This window comes from Danio aesculapii, chromosome 22 (genome assembly GCF_903798145.1).
Source record: "Danio aesculapii chromosome 22, fDanAes4.1, whole genome shotgun sequence".
Taxonomy (NCBI): domain Eukaryota; kingdom Metazoa; phylum Chordata; class Actinopteri; order Cypriniformes; family Danionidae; genus Danio; species Danio aesculapii.
In genome coordinates, this window is record NC_079456.1 from 24,520,055 (window position 1) to 24,536,312 (window position 16,258).

General features: G+C 36.4%; 1 protein-coding gene across 1 annotated transcript; it reads right to left on the reverse strand.

The window, feature by feature from the left end:
- Positions 1–24: 24 nt before the first annotated feature.
- On the reverse strand, positions 25–14,467 carry clcc1 (chloride channel CLIC-like 1). The gene is made up of 10 exons (XM_056448200.1): positions 13,977–14,467; positions 9,499–9,618; positions 8,001–8,111; positions 7,697–7,921; positions 7,479–7,619; positions 6,266–6,365; positions 5,308–5,405; positions 4,281–4,427; positions 3,529–4,089; positions 25–918 (listed from the first exon to the last, which is right to left on the reverse strand). The coding sequence occupies exons 1-10, from the start codon at positions 14,151–14,153 to the stop codon at positions 844–846; spliced, it is 1,755 nt and encodes a 584-aa protein (XP_056304175.1). The 5' UTR covers positions 14,154–14,467; the 3' UTR covers positions 25–843.
- Between the last annotated feature and the right edge of the window lie 1,791 nt (positions 14,468–16,258).

The window sequence follows — 16,258 nt, forward strand, 5'->3', positions numbered from 1 at the left end:
TTTTACAAGGAATGTCAAATAAATTGACAGAAGTCTTACTAATATTAATAAAATAAAATAATTTCATATAGTGTTTTCAGCTAGGGACTTTACAAAGTAAGCATATTCATTAAAATAAATGTAAACAAAACAAACCATGCATTATAAATGACTAGCACAACATAATATCATACAGTGTGGAACCATTATCAGTCAACTCACTGACAAGGTATGAGCATAAATGAAAACAGACTACCCGAAAAATCGAATTCTCTCGCCGGGGCTTATGAAATTAAGAATATTAAATTAAAAAATAAACAAATAAAACCTTGAGATTTAACCCAGCAACGTCCATTATTTCTGTGTGTTGTGATAGAGGGAGCAGCAATGAAATGGTTTTATATTTCCAGGCCAGTAGGTGTCAGTATAGGCTTTTAAACCAATGACACTGTTCTGTCAAATAAGATACTTGTATGTTCTCTTCATATCAAGGGTGTTCAACCCTTTACTGGAGATCTACCTTCCTGCAGAGTTCAGCTGCAACCTTGATCAAACACACCTGTCTTTAAATACCAAGTGCTCCTTCAGATCCTCCTTAGTCGGTTTAGTTGCGTTTGATCGGCTACACTTTGCAGGAAGATAGATCTCCAGTTACATGGTTGAGCACCCCAGCTTTATATCATCTTTTGGGTGGTTCAGGATATTTACGTGTGGAAATGAAACCAAACGCAAGGCAAAAGTAGCAAAAATACATATTTAATTTTAAGGGGGATAATCTGTTTTTCCAACATTGAATTAAAAATATGTGCCACAAATAATCTAAAATAGAAAACCTGTTCATTCAAAAACACTTCTGAGACCATGTTAACTCTGTGTTTCTTGAACTGGATGTTTAAAGCTGTAGCATTCTTCTTCGTCAGGAAGATCTGCTGATGCCTCCTATAGGGATGAAAGAAAAGAAAATAATTACTGGTCTAAATTATTATTCATCTTTTATTTACAGTGTGAACAACACAAACCACATGGAATGGGATCTTGGCATCAGTAAAAAAAACAAAACAAAACAATAAATAACACAAAAGAAGATATTTTGAAAAATGATGGACAGCAGCACCTATGAAATGTTTACATGGACATCAGTAATCGGATTATTTGCCTTAATCTGAAGAAGACAATAACACGATTAAGGGTAACAATGCGATTAACGTCATCGCGTCACTAGGCTACCCACGTTTCCTCCGGAGTTTCATGTAATTTCAGGTGTTTCATTTTTAATTTGTTGACTTTAACTGCAGTTTGGCATTTTCACTTTCATTCAGGAACATTTCATGCATGCCCCTGTGACTAACGAGATATTGGATGAGAGTATGAACTGCTGGAAGAGTGTAGCTTTAATGGAATTTGAAACTGCACGCCGTATGGGGAAAAAACCTCCGCATTTCAGGATGCAAGTGTCTGTGGTTGTTCACTGACTCGTAAGGTGCAGAGAATAATGTCAAACAGCCAAGTGTATATGGACTATCCTGTCGCAAGATGTCGTGAAAATCCTACACGATGGTAATAGTTTGATTAAGGTGTTTACATGCCTGTACTGCACTTCGATAATGCAACTAAAATCGACATACTCCACATGTCTTAATCCAGGGATGGGCACACTTGATCCTGGAGGGCGGTTGTCCCTGCATAGTTTTGCTCCAACCCTAATCAAACACACCTGCTTGTAGCTTTCTAGTGATCTTAAAGACACTAATTAGGGTGTTCAGGTGTGTTTGATTAGTGTTGGAGCAAAACTCTGCAGGGACACCCGCCCTCCAGGATCAAGTTTGCCCATGCCTGTCTTAATCCAATTTCTGTTTAGTTCGATTATGACCTGAATCAAATTAAATTGATAAAAAAAAATTATCAAATTATAAAAATAATTTAAAAAAAACTCTGTTTACATGGTAGACTTTTAATCAGAGTACTGTCTTAATCGTATTAAAATCTGATTACTGGTGTCCATATAAACATACTCATTGATTTCCAATGACTTGAGTGTGAGCCCATTTTCATTTTTTGGTGAAATATCCCTACATTTTCCTTGTGATACTTTAATGTATATAACAGTTAAAGGTGCAAACACACTGTTTAATATTGAGATATGGCATATTATGCTGTATTTTTGAGTGAGGATTGATGGGATATACACACACAATGGAATTAATATTACATATGTACATGCTCTACTCACTAAACATAAAATAACTGATAAATGCAACATTGATTTCTATCATATAAATCAAAGAATCATCATCATTTAGCTGTAATGATAAACATACGGTGTTAATCTTGCGAAACATAACCTGCAGCTTGAGGCCATTTTGAGCAGCCCATTTCCTTTTCGTGCACATCAAGTGCTGCATTGATTGAATTAAAGGAAACAACAAATAAGAATTTTATAGATATATACATTTAATTTGTTCAAAAAATAAATAAATAAATAGTAATAAAAAGATATATATATATATATATATATATATATATATATATATATATATATATATATATATATATATATATATATATATATATATATACACACACATACACACACAGTTGAAGTCAGAATTATTAGCCCCCGTGAATTATTAACCCCGTTTATTTTTTCCCCCAATTTCTGTTTGACGGAGAGAAGATTTTTCAACACATTTTTAAACATAATAGTTTTAATTACTCATTTCTAATAACTGATTTATTTTATCTTTGTCATGATGACAGTAAATAATGTTTGACTAAATATTTTTCAGGACACTTCTGTACAGATTAAAGTGACATTTAAAGGCTCAAATAGGTTAATTAGGTTAACTAGGCAGGTTAGGGTATTTAGGCAAGTTATTGTATAACGATGTTTTGTTCTGTAGACAAAATAATAAATTTGACCTAAAATGTTTTTTAAAAATTAAAAACTGCTTTTATTCTAGCTGAAATAATAAAATAAAAAAGATTTTCTCCAGAAGAAAAAAATATTATCAGACATATTGTTAAAATGTCCTTGCTCTGTTAAACATCATTTAGGAAATATTTGAAAAAGGAAAAAAATTTAAAGGTAGGCTAATAATTCTGACTTCAACTGTATGTATGTATATATATATATATATATATAATTTAACAAGGATAAAAAAGTTACAAATGATTTCAATTTCATGTTCTCTTGGAACTTTCCTGCAAATATTAACCAGCACATCTGTTTTCAACATTGCTGAGAACAAGACATGTTATAATGTTAGAATAAGACAAAAAAAATTCAAGGCTCAAAAATCAGACCTGCATCACAGGAATAAATTAAATGTTTTAAATTTAATTAAACAGTTTTTTTTTTTATTGTACTACAATCACAATCTTTCACAAAATAATTTTCTTTTGTCAAATAACTGCAGCTTTGCTGAGCATAAGAGACTGTTTCCAAACATTTGAACGATAGTGTTATTCACTTATTTGTTTTATTAATTAACAAACCATCTAAATGACTCAAAAAAATATATAAAATAAAATGAATGAATCAATACCCACCTCATTCCGTTGATCAGCTCCAACTGTTTTCACGTCTATTGGAGATGGTGGCACACTGGTTACAGGTTCACTTCTGTCTGGACTTTTTGTCTCTTTTTGCTCCTTTTTGTCCACAGAAGACTCCTTTTTCTCCTTTTCCTCAACTTTCACTTCCTCGTCAACCTTTGCGCCAGAGTCCACCTCTTGAGTCTGTTGCTGAGAATCAGTTTCATCATCTGAAAATGTGTTACCTGCAGCTTGAACAGTCTCTACAGGGGTCCTTTTGGGAATGGCGGAAAAGTCCCGATGGATCTCCATGCTTCTGTCCTCCCCTCTATTTTCCGGAGCGTTGGCGTCTCTGAACCCCTGATCCCCTCGGTTTCCCACATGATTCCCCCTGTTTTCTTGCCGCATTGGTGGTGGCTGTTGAGCGTCGCCCCCTTCCCAAGGTTCCTCATGCTCCCTAAGCTGAGGATTTTGGCGCTGTCCGACTGCAGGAGGTGGTGGGTCTTGCCGCCAGCCGAGCCGAGGAAAACGTGCTGCTTGATGTATTGCTGCTTGAGCACTTCCATACGCAAATATCTGAGGAGAATAAAGACGCTTTAGTATGTTAACAAGATTATACCGAATTTATTTTTACAGCCAATGATGCCTTGCATGAATTATAGGGTTAACTTGGGTTAAGCTGGATTTATACTATCTTTAAAAACATGGTAAAGTCATGCAGCTTGTGGAAAAAGGTGCATAATATATTTGCTCTTCGGAGATCTTACCAAGATTGCCAATATGATGATAATCAGCACAGGGATCTGGAGAGTGATGGGTAGATCCTTCAGCAAGGCTCTCAGGAACTCACTGATGCCCTCACCAATGTGCTTCAAGGGATCTGTTATGAAGTTGGTTATGGTGATCGTGATAGCCTGAAATAGAGACTCCACAAATTAAGTCCCCATCAAATATGACTAAGATTTGTATTTAAGGGGCCTTGATTATGATTTTAGATTTTAAACTCAAGTTAGTGTGTAATATTGCTGTTTGAGCATAAATGAAATCTACTCTTAAAGTGCAATGCAATAGGGGGAAAAAACCATATTTGATATAATTAGCTTTTTAAGGCCTACAACAAATGGCTGGTAGGGACTACAACACGATTCTTCATGGGCTTTTGACATCATGAACCCCATGTTTACATAAACCTGTGACTTTTTTGACAACTTGCAACTAATGTACTTCATTGAATCTGGAGGCCATGAGACCAGACACCAGTATCAAAAATAGGTACAATATGTAATAAATAATGTGATTTTAATACATTAAAACGAAGCATGAACACATAATAGTGCACCCTATGTAGCGGTTTGACCACCCCTTTAAAAATAAAAAAGTGTTGCTATAGAAATGCAGAATTTCAGAGTATGTAATTGTGAAATAATGTGAATTGTTAAATTTGCTAGTCATTGGCCACTTTATTAGAAACATGTCTTATTAATACAAATATGGTACCAACACTGTACAAATTGAGTGCATTTAGGAATGCAGGCATGGTAAAGACGGACTGGGACTTTCATGCACAACCATCTCTAGAATTTACAGACAACAATGCCCTGCTGATGTCAGAGGAAAATAACCAGATGGGCAGTGACTCAAATAACCACTTATTACAGCCAATGTCTGTAGAAAAGCTTTTCTGAACACACAACACATTAAACAACATAAAATCAGCATCAATTATATCAATTTTACACCTACTATGTAGTCTCTTGTGAAAATTAACCCATTAAAAACTAAAAAAAGACAAACCTTTGTTGGAGGTACAAGCAAAATAGGGTTCACAACCAGGACCTCGTAATACTTCTTGCAAGGATCATCTTGAAGTGTCCATGTCCGTCTGTACCACTCTGAATCGATAAAGAGTTACATCATTAAATCCCGAAACCATTATTTACTCATCTTCATGTCTTTTAAAATCTGTAGGTTTTTCAGTTTTAATCTACTTTTGTCATTTTTGGGGACTGAAACAGTGGCGCCCCCAGAACATTTTGAAATAATACAGCAAGTACATATGCAAACCAAATAAAAATAGATATTTAGTTTAAAAACACTTTTAATATACTGTGTGTGTGTATATATATATATAAATAACTTTTCAGCATACAGCACATGCCATGTCTAAAATGAATGAAGATTAATTATTTAATTATTAAAACAGACAAATGAACAAATTGTACAAGACGCATTCCTATATCCTATATACACACTCACTGTACAGACCCTAATTATATAATTTATTCCTTTTTGAGTCACAATATTATTAATACAGCTTCTTCTATTGATGTACCTTAAGGTAAATATCAAAATGTTACACATTACTGTATATTGAAGGTGTGTGCGTGCTGTTAACGACAACCGGGGAGGGGGGAGGGGCAGTGAATCAGCTATGTCAGTGGCACCAATCAAACCACAATAATTTAGTGGCTGCATTTTATTTATTTATTGAAATATTGTGACTTAAGGCAAGTACATTTAAATTAATAAAATCAAGTCATATTGGGGTGGCCAGAGTTTACACAGAGGTGGCTGTATTCAAAACACTTTTTAGAGGTGGTTTTATTTGGTTTGCTTTTGGGTCCATTCAGGGGTGTCTGAGATCACTTGGTTTGTTTGCATATACCCGCTGAACCGCCTCAGAGCGTTTGAAATTGGTAAACGAACTAGGGAAAACTCCCTCAAATAAAGAGCTCAAGACAAATCGCCTCACCTGATAAACTGTCCTGCCAGTTGAGTTGTTTTAGGCCAGTACATTTGGCATTGAAACTCTCCACCTGCACAATGTTCTTCTTGTGTTCCGCAAAGGCAAGCTGATCAAGCAACAATGTTAAACAAATTTAATTCTTTATCGGTTCAGAAATGTTTCTCGCTAGGGGTGTAACAGATCATGGTTAATCCGTGATTCGTACAGATCACAATCCACGGTTCGGAACACACATGACCCGCGGATTAACACGTTTTTTTACAAGTAGATTAATCCCAAATTTGTAAAGATCACAGAGAGATCGCCTCTCGCGCCATTCAAATCACATGTATGAAAGCATTTAGGCTTTCCTGTAAAATATAATGATGACAGAATAAGCGGTGGGTTAATCGGGATTTGGTGGGTTTCTTATGTTAAAGGTGTCACTATTTCTGTCACTGCACAATTAATCATTAAAAGTTTGGGATCTCAACGCCCACACAACATAAATAATAAATGATGCTGATTTGCATATGTTTATTAATCATTCCAATCGCTGCATTCAAATCTGTGTTTGAAAAACCCAAAAATCAAGAAAAAGATACAGTTATTAGTCTTTTGAGTTAGTTATGAAGTAACACACAGTCAAATAACACAGAAGTACTAGGACAACAGTTTATAGTTTAGATAAAACCACTGATGTTTATAGTAAAGATTAAAATTACCATCATTTGATCAAAACTGAAAGTTGTAGGCATTAATTATTTTATTTAACCAATCGGTAGCGACAACCAGCCATCAAAAATATGTCACTTAATGATTCTTCAAAAATGATCCATTTAGTAATGAAACATGAAGTTTTATGGGTGAATAACTGAATCATTTATTAAGAATGAGACTAAAAATAAATATGGGTTGTACAAATTATAATGTTAGATTTCTATATTTATCATTACGAGCAATAGTAGTAGTAACAGTGAATGTTTCACTGTACTGAATATTTTATAGTTTATTTTTATTCAGCTGATTATTTCTTTATTTTATTTTTAATTAAATTACAGGTTCTAAGTTATGTTCATTGAAACCAAAAGTGTTATGCAGTACTGTTTTTGTAATAAACGGAAAGCAAATTACAATTGTCCGAAAAATGGTCCGATCCATGAAAAACGTGATCCGAACCGTGAGATTTGTGATCCGTTACACTACTATTTATCACAGTCAACAATGCAAAAATGATTACCATATAGAGATGAAACCAGTTCCAGATCAAGCTAATAAAAAAGCAAATGGCAAACATTCTCCTGAACTGGACAAACCAGGAGACCACAGACCAGAGCTGAGTGCAGATAACGGCTACGATGATCAGAACAATCAAAGAAACCTGCAGGAAAAATACAGCAAATATTACTGATTTTTGAACTTATTGTTCATCTTTGAAAGGCTTTCAGAAGAACTCACCTTCAGCACAGTATCAGCATCCACATGAAATGTGTCCTCGAATCGCCACTTCCAGGCTTCGTAGTCGTGGAGTTTGAATTTGACCAGAATTTGACTGAGAGCCTCATCCATGGCTCCGGTGGTCCAGCCGTCTTCATCATTCAGAAGCTTCTGGATCTCTGCCAGCGACTGCTTGGAAAGCTTCACCTCAGCGTCATAGTGCATTGCTGTTATTCCATCATCAGGCTAAAAACAAGAAAAAGGATCAGTTGCAAATCCCTAAACAGCACTGTCCATTCAATTGGGTGAAAACATGTTCACGTACCAGACCAAGCTTTGACGTTTCCTTCAGCAGCTTGGAAAGGAATCGCTTGAATACTGGAAGACATACTGGTTTTGAGAGGGTGGCAGTGCTCTTACTTTTCTGTTCATCAAACTAAAACAGAGGTAAGAGAAAAAATGTTAATGCCAAAAAGACAATACAATAGCAGTCATAAATATCTTGGAAATACTATAGCACTTTGTAATACTATAATGGCCTGTTTCCACTGAGTGGTACAGTTCGGTTCGGTACGCTTTTATGGCCGTTTCCACTGTCAAAGGGTACCTAAAAGCAAACCATACCGTATCACTTTTTGGTCACCCTTTGCAAAGGGTACCAAAAGGCCCAAAGGTTATCATAAAGCGGAGCTAGACGCGCAGCTGAACGCTATTGGTTTACAGAGATATGTCACTTGCGGAAGAAGGAGAACGAAAACAAAGGAAGCGCCATTTTTCAAAACACAGCAGAGACATACCACCTTAATAAAATATTTATTTAATAACGAGCCATAATCAACCCAAACTCAAACAAACCTTGTCGCCGTCTTGATGTACAGCCACAAAGCCAATAAGAACAAAATCTGCTCTCTCCTGTTGTTGTTTTAGGAGACGTCTAAAAGTTTGAGTGGTTTCACGTTTTCTAGAGAGCTCGCGATCGCGTCTATATTTGAAAAAGCAAACTTTAAGCTAATTTTAATAATGTGCTCTGATATCCGATCCTTTCAGAAAGGGACAAAAGCGAGAGTGAAGCGCGAAAAAACAAAGGAGAAGTTGAAAAAAAAACAGCAGCAAATGATGCTTCTGCAACCTAAAACATGAACAAACTACAAACAAACAAACATGTTTAACTATTATCATTACCTTTTGGACTATTATGAACTCGGAATGACGGAATTACTTACTAACAGAGGCTACACGTGCTGCTGAAGATTAAAGACATAGATGAGAGGTTTGCACTGACTGTGGGCTATATGTTGCGTGTTGCTTTTGAACCCATATAAGGACTAAATGTCTGCTGTGTGTGGTTTTTCTGTAATTGGTTACATATCGGAGACTGTAAGGGTCTGTAAGTGTTCATATATGTTGCATTTATTTATTTATTTCATATAATTGCAAACGTTACAGTAGGCTATCATAGATCTGCAGTTATAATTAAATCATGTTCATAGAAAGGTTAGTAATGAACATTTATACACAAGTATATATGTATATAAAGCATCTGTTTTGTGAGAAGTGCTCCTCATATGATATGTAAACGACCTGTACGGCTTTACTGTGACATTTCCTCGAGTAAAAATGACGTCGTCTGAAACTCTGTCGTACACCACGACCACCAAAAGAGTACACTTTTGGCAGTGGAAACGCAAGCTTGATAAAGGTGACCCGTACCGTGCCGTACTGTACCTCTCAGTGGAAATGGGCCATGACACTACCATTCCAAAAACATGGTAAGCCCCTTTACTAATGAGGCCTATTAAACATGTAGGCCTATTATTTTGCACCTCTTTCTGCAAAATGTGTAGTTTTTTGATGCATTCATGTTCATCAGGACACTTTGGCACATCACAGGATTCGGAGTTGAATTCCCTCCTCTTGGTTGGCACATTTTGGTAACTTTCAGACTGTAAACGCAAAAAGAGTTTATGATTAAAATGTACATTTGCATTTCCTCTGCAATATGTCAATACTTGCAAGGCAAATCAGAAAAGACCAATGGCACATTGTTGACATGTAAATTGTGTTCGTTCTGTGACCTGCAGAGCTGATGACTTCTAATCGAAATGACCACCATCTGGTAAATTTCGTAGCCAAAACTCTGTCGTTTAAACGGAAATTTTATGAAGTGGTGAAAGATTTCCACACACATATTTAAGGACAAAATTGGTCACACAGATTTGCCACAATGACCAACAGAAAGCTGTTTGTTTTGAAAGTGAATTACGTTTGAGTTGTTTTTCCAAAATTTCTACACTTTTGCAAAATGTTCACAGTTTATTTATTTATTTAGGTTTTAATGCCATATCAGCAGCATTAGCTATATTCATGGCAAAAACATATACTAAATATAATCATATCAGTTTCTTAACAAACATACATTGTAAAAAAACAAAAAAACATACAAGTAGCAACAACACTGAAAATATAGTCATATAAAATCTTTTAGTTTGATTAAAGATAAATATTCTAAAATTGCACCAGAAGACACCTTTTCAAACATTTCACTTAAAATATTTCCCGAATAAAAACGCTCTCTAATATCATTTAAAACTGCACATTCTATTAAAATATGCTTTATCGTCAAAATATTCTTACAGTAGTCACGAATCAGTTTTTCTTTCCCTTTCAATAAATATGCACGTGCGAGTCTTGAGTGTCCAAATCTACATCTCGTATGTACTACCCGGTCATGTCTATTTTCAAAATGATAATTATTTCTTTCATTAACAAATAGATTCCAAAATGTTTCCAAAATTGTACTGGAATTTCTTGTGTTGAGCCAACTGCAGAACTTGCTAGTATGAGTAGCATCAATAGAATGCAGATGTACTACATTATCATTAGCACATGACCTGCTACTGTCAGTTGTGGTCTAGTGTGATTTTACCAAGTAGGACATGTTCCTGGATCATGATGAACTTTCCAATCATTTCATTTTCCTTCGACTTAGTCTCTTTATTAATCAGGGGTCGCCACAGCGGAATGAACCACCAACTTATCCAGCATATGTTTTACACAGCGGATGCCATTCCAGCTGCAACCTATTACTGGGAAACATCCATACACTCTCATTCACACACATGCACTACGGCCAATTTAGTTTATTCAATTCACCTATAGCGCTAGTCTTTGGACCTGTGGGGGAAACCGGAGCACCCGGAGGAAACTCATGCAAACACGGGGAGAACATGCAAACTCCATACAGAAATGCCAACTGACCCAGCCTAGACTCGAACCAGCGACCTTCTTGCTGTGAGGCGACGGTGCTACCCACTAAGCCACCATATCATCCACTTTTCAATCAGTCAATTAGATTCAAAGTTTATGCATGTTTCAGCCTACAGGATTAAGCACTTCTACACCATTGATCTCCAACTATTAATGTCCTCTGATTTTGGGAATAATTTACAGTTAGGTTTAGGTTAAGGGCTAGGAATTCGGTATGGATTATTTATAAACTGGAATGATGTTCCAGGATTAACAAGATAATAATTCTACCCATCACACCTGCCATCAGTTTTGTCCCTTCACTTCCATTCAAAAATAATCTCCCTTGGCCCAACAGGATTGTAAAATGTCCAACAAATCTTGAGAATCTTGGCAGAAATAGTAGGTTGCCTACTGTTAGTTCCTGCCTATAGTTTTTCGTAGGGCTGCACAATACGTGTATATCGTTTCAGCGTCGATATCGCAATGTGTGAACATGCAATAATCACATTGCAGGAACAGCAATGTCAAATTGGGATTATAGTTGATCAGCATCAAATTTGATTTTAGGGGTCAAATCAAAGTTTAACCTCAAAATAAAGTGAAAGTTTTTCACTTGAATATGTTTTTGAGACCTGTGACTGTGTAAGATTTATGCACACTTCAATCGAAAGTTTATAATAGTGTATAAACCAAAATAAAGTGTATTTAATTATTTATATTAATATTGAATTTCTGTACCTCAATACTGTTGTGTTCCACACAGAAAACCATAATTCATTGGCATCTGTTCAATTATGTTGTATTTTATGCAGATACTTCTCTACAAAATAATCCCAATCAATATTCATTCATTCATTTTATTTTCAGTTAGTCCCTTTATTAATCTGGGGTCGCCACAGCGGAATGAACCGCCAACTTATTTAGCATATTTTTACGCAGCGGATACCCTTCCAGCCACAACCCATAACTGGTAATCATCCATACACACTCATGTACACACATACTCATACATTACGGACAATTTTAGCATACTCAATTCACCTGTACCACATGTCTTTGGACTTGTGGGGGAAACCGGAGCACCCTGAGGAAACCCACGTGAACACGGGGTTGAAATTCCTGTCACCATTTACTCACCCTTCACTTGTTACACTCCAGTTTCACTTTCTTTTATCTATTGAACACAAAGGAAGACATTTTGAAGAACGCTTAAAACGTGTAATCATCGACTTCAGTAATATTGTTTTTTTCCTACTATGAATGTCAATGGTTACAGGTTTTTATCTTTCTTCATAATACCTTCCTCTATGTTCAACAGAATAAAGAAACTTATAAAAGTTTGGAACCAATTGAGAGTGAGTAAATAGTGAGTACATTTTAACTTTTGGATAAACTATCCCTTAAACCACTATATGAACATTTGGAAAACAAAACAGAAGGGATCATTCTGTATTTTTAAGTTCACCCAAAACTAAAAATTTCTGTCATCATTTACTCACCTTTCTCTTGTTACAATCCAGTTTTACTTTAACTATTAAACACAAAAAAGATATTTTGAAGAATGCTTAAAACCTGTAATCACTGACTTTTGTGGTATTTGTGTTTCCTACTATGAATGTCAATGGTTACAGGTTTTTAGCTTTTTTTCAGAATAGCGTACTTTGTGTTCAACAGAATAAAAAGCACATGAAGGTTTGTAAATTTGAATTTGTCCCTTTAACCACTGACGTCATTCAGTTAATGCAGTGTTTCTCAACCACGTTCCTGGAGCACCACCAACACTGCACGGATGTCTCCTTTGTTTCTCACACCCATTACAGGTCTTTGCTAATGAGCTGATGATCTGAATTGGGTGTGTTTGCTTAAGGAGACAAGGAAATGTGCAGAGCTGGTGGTCCTCCAGGTGTGTGGTTGAGAAATACTGAGTTAATGCAATAGTCTCATAATTGTGCAGTCGCGCACAGCAAGCCAAAGGCCAAGGTCAGGATTTTGACTAAATACTTTGAAGAATTTAGATTTTTTTTTCACAGACACTGTTGAAGCGCCTATATGAACAATAGGAAAGTAACACACAAGTAGTATGGGATTATTCTGTTTGTAGGCATGTGCCGGTATAAGAGTCTGACGGTATGATAACCTGATGATATTCTTTTTAAGTATGTCTGGGTAAAAAACAAAAATGTTTTTTCCCCTTTGAAAACAATATATACTATTTTTTTGAATGATTTATGATATTTTGGAGCAGTAAACACGTCAGGCTATATGAATCATTGAATCATTGACTTCTGCTGTCTTCATTAGCTTCAAAAACACAGATTTCTTTACAATTTAAAAAGGAATCTTTGGATATTTTTTTTGCTGGAGATACTGTTGTCCTAAAAGACAAAAAAGTAAATAAAAAATTGTGAACATACCTTAGGAACAGTATTACAGATTTGTTTTTTACAGAAAGACTTTTCCAAACCGCGGTATACCTTAAAAACGGTTATCGTCCCATGCCTATCTGTTTGTGTGTTTGTTCTCAAGGTTGAAGAAAAAATTATATATTTTGAAAAAGAAACCTGGAAACATGTAATTATCGACTTATGTAGTGCTTGTTTCTCCTACCACGGAAGCCAATTGTTATATATTTTAATCTTTCTTCAAAATATCTTTGTTAGCGTTCAACAGAAGAAAGAAACAAAGCATGGGAACCACCTGAGGGTGAGAAAACAATATTTTTTTTCCACATTTGGGAGAACTTTCTCTTTAGGAGGATGGTCGCAGTCCTGTCATTATATGGAGCAATATGCAAGAACTTATTTGTAGTTATTTTCCTTTTGCGTTTGTAAACACAAATTCCATACAAAACACAGTATTTTACAACACCAGAATGACTAAATAATTAATGAATTTTCAATAATGCTGGGCGGACTTTACACATATGGAGTCTGTGCAAGAGTAAACAAGGCAAAGTAGAGTCTAATTTCACAAACAAATGCCAACATTAAAGGTTTTAAATGTTCTACAAGTACTGAAATACACGAGTTACATGAAATAAAAGCGGTTTTACCTCTGTGGATTTTCTCATTCGCTTTGTCGTCGGGTCGTAGTTCAGCATGTCATATGGATCAATCCAATCATTATCATTATCATAGTTCAAGCGGAGTTTTGCACTTTCGGTAACAACAAAACTGAAAAAAACGATGAAACTACAGAGTCCAAACGATGAAGAGCTTGGCAGATTCATAATCCCAACAGGAAGTTAATAAAACTCTTGACTGGCTGTTTCACTTTCGACTGTCATAAAAAGGTATCTCAGGTTCAAATGCAGCTAGTTTTGCGACTCGGTTAGTCTACATTAACCTAAATTGTATCGCATGCAAATAACGACTACCAAAATTACACTCTCAACCGAACACAAAAAAAGAGCATATTATTTTGCTAAAAAGTCTGCAGATGCTGTAATTATATTTATAAACTGCACTAGCCAAACATTTCCTTAGATGTTGAAAGCGTTAGAGCTGTCATTCATTGGCACATAGATACACACAGCTAGATTAACATCCGCTTTTATTCAAACCTTCAAATACGGCCTCTAAGTGCTCTTATCTATGTGCAGTGAGATGCGAAGTCTTCTTCTTTTTGTTAATGTAGGTCTGCATCCAACAAAAAGGTTTTATCGCCTCCTGCTGTACTGGAGCGTGGGTCTGAGTCAACTACCTCATTCATTTTCCTTCCGTTTAGTTCCTTTATTTATCAGGGGTCGCCACAGTGGAATGAACCGCCAACTTATCCAGCATGTTTTTTTACACACTTCCAGTTGCAACACAGTACTGAGAAACATCCATATACACACTCATACACTATGGCCAATTTAGTTTACCCAATTCACCTATACCACATGTCTACTGTGGGGGGAAACCGGAGCAGGTGTGGGGAGAACATGCAAACTCCACACAGAAATGCCAACTGACCCAGCTGGGACTCGAACCACTTGCTGTGAGGCGACAGTGCTCACCACTGAGCCACTGTTTCATCCTGAGTCAACTAGCTTACATCAAAATTGAATATAAATAAAGAACATTGTTAAATAAATGAGTTTCCCTCAAGTAATTTAATATTACCATCAGTGTTTCTTTAATTTCAACTTCCATTGACTGTTTGCTAAATGTCTTTAATATTTCTATTTTTTATTGTAGCCTAAATATGTAAATATGTGTAGATATGTGTAAACATGTATGTGTCTTTGGTATAAACTTTGAACAAACATATACATCTCACAACAATTATGAACATTCATTCATTTTCTTTTCAGCTTAGTCCCTTTATTAAACTGGGGTCACCACAGCGGAAGGAACCGCCAACTTATTCAGCATATGTTTTACGCAGTGGATAGCCTTCCAGCTGCAACCTATCACTGGGAAACACCCATACATACACACTCATTCACACACATACATTACAGACAATTTAGCTTACCCAATTCACCTGTACCACATGCCCAGACCACCCGGAGGAAACCCACACGAACACGGGGAGAACATTCAAACTCCACAAAGAAATGCCTACTGACTCAGTTGAGGCTCGAACCAGCAACCTTCTTGCTGTGAGGCGATCGTGCTATCCACTTCGCCACCGTGCTGCCCCAATTATTATAATATAAAGCAAAATAAAAATGAGAGAAGTTATTTACAGTATAAAATCCAAGTGTAAACAGTTACCAGGGGTAAAAATAAATCAATATGTAAGATAGTTAAAAAAAAGTTAATTAACCAAATTGAATTTACATAATGCGAGCGACAAGGTGACTCAGCACTGTCGCCTCACAGCAAGAAGGTCGCTGGCTCGAGTCCCAGCTGGGTCAGTTGACATTTTTGTATGGAGTTTGCATGTTCTCCCCGTGTTCGCGTGGGTTTCCTCTGGGTGCTCTGGTTTCCCTCACAGTCCAAAGACATGCGCTATAGGTGAATTGAGTAAACTAAATTGGCCGCAGTGAATATGTGTGAATGAGTGTTCCCAGTATGGGTTTCCTGCTGGAAGGGCATACGCTGTGTAAAACATATGCTTGATAAGTTGGTGGTTCATTCCGCTGTGGAGACCCTTGATAAATCAAGAGACTAAGCCAAAGGAAAATAAATGATTGAATGAATTGATGGTGACGCAGTGGCGCAGTAGGTAGTGCTGTCGCCTCACAGCAAGCAGGTTGCTGGTTCGAGCCTCGGCTGGGTCAGTTGGCATTTCTGTGTGGAGTTTGCATGTTTTCCCTGCATTTGCGTGGGTTTCCTCCGGGTGCTCTGGTTACCCCCACAGTCTAAAGACATGCGGTACAGGTGAACTGGGTAGGCTAAATTG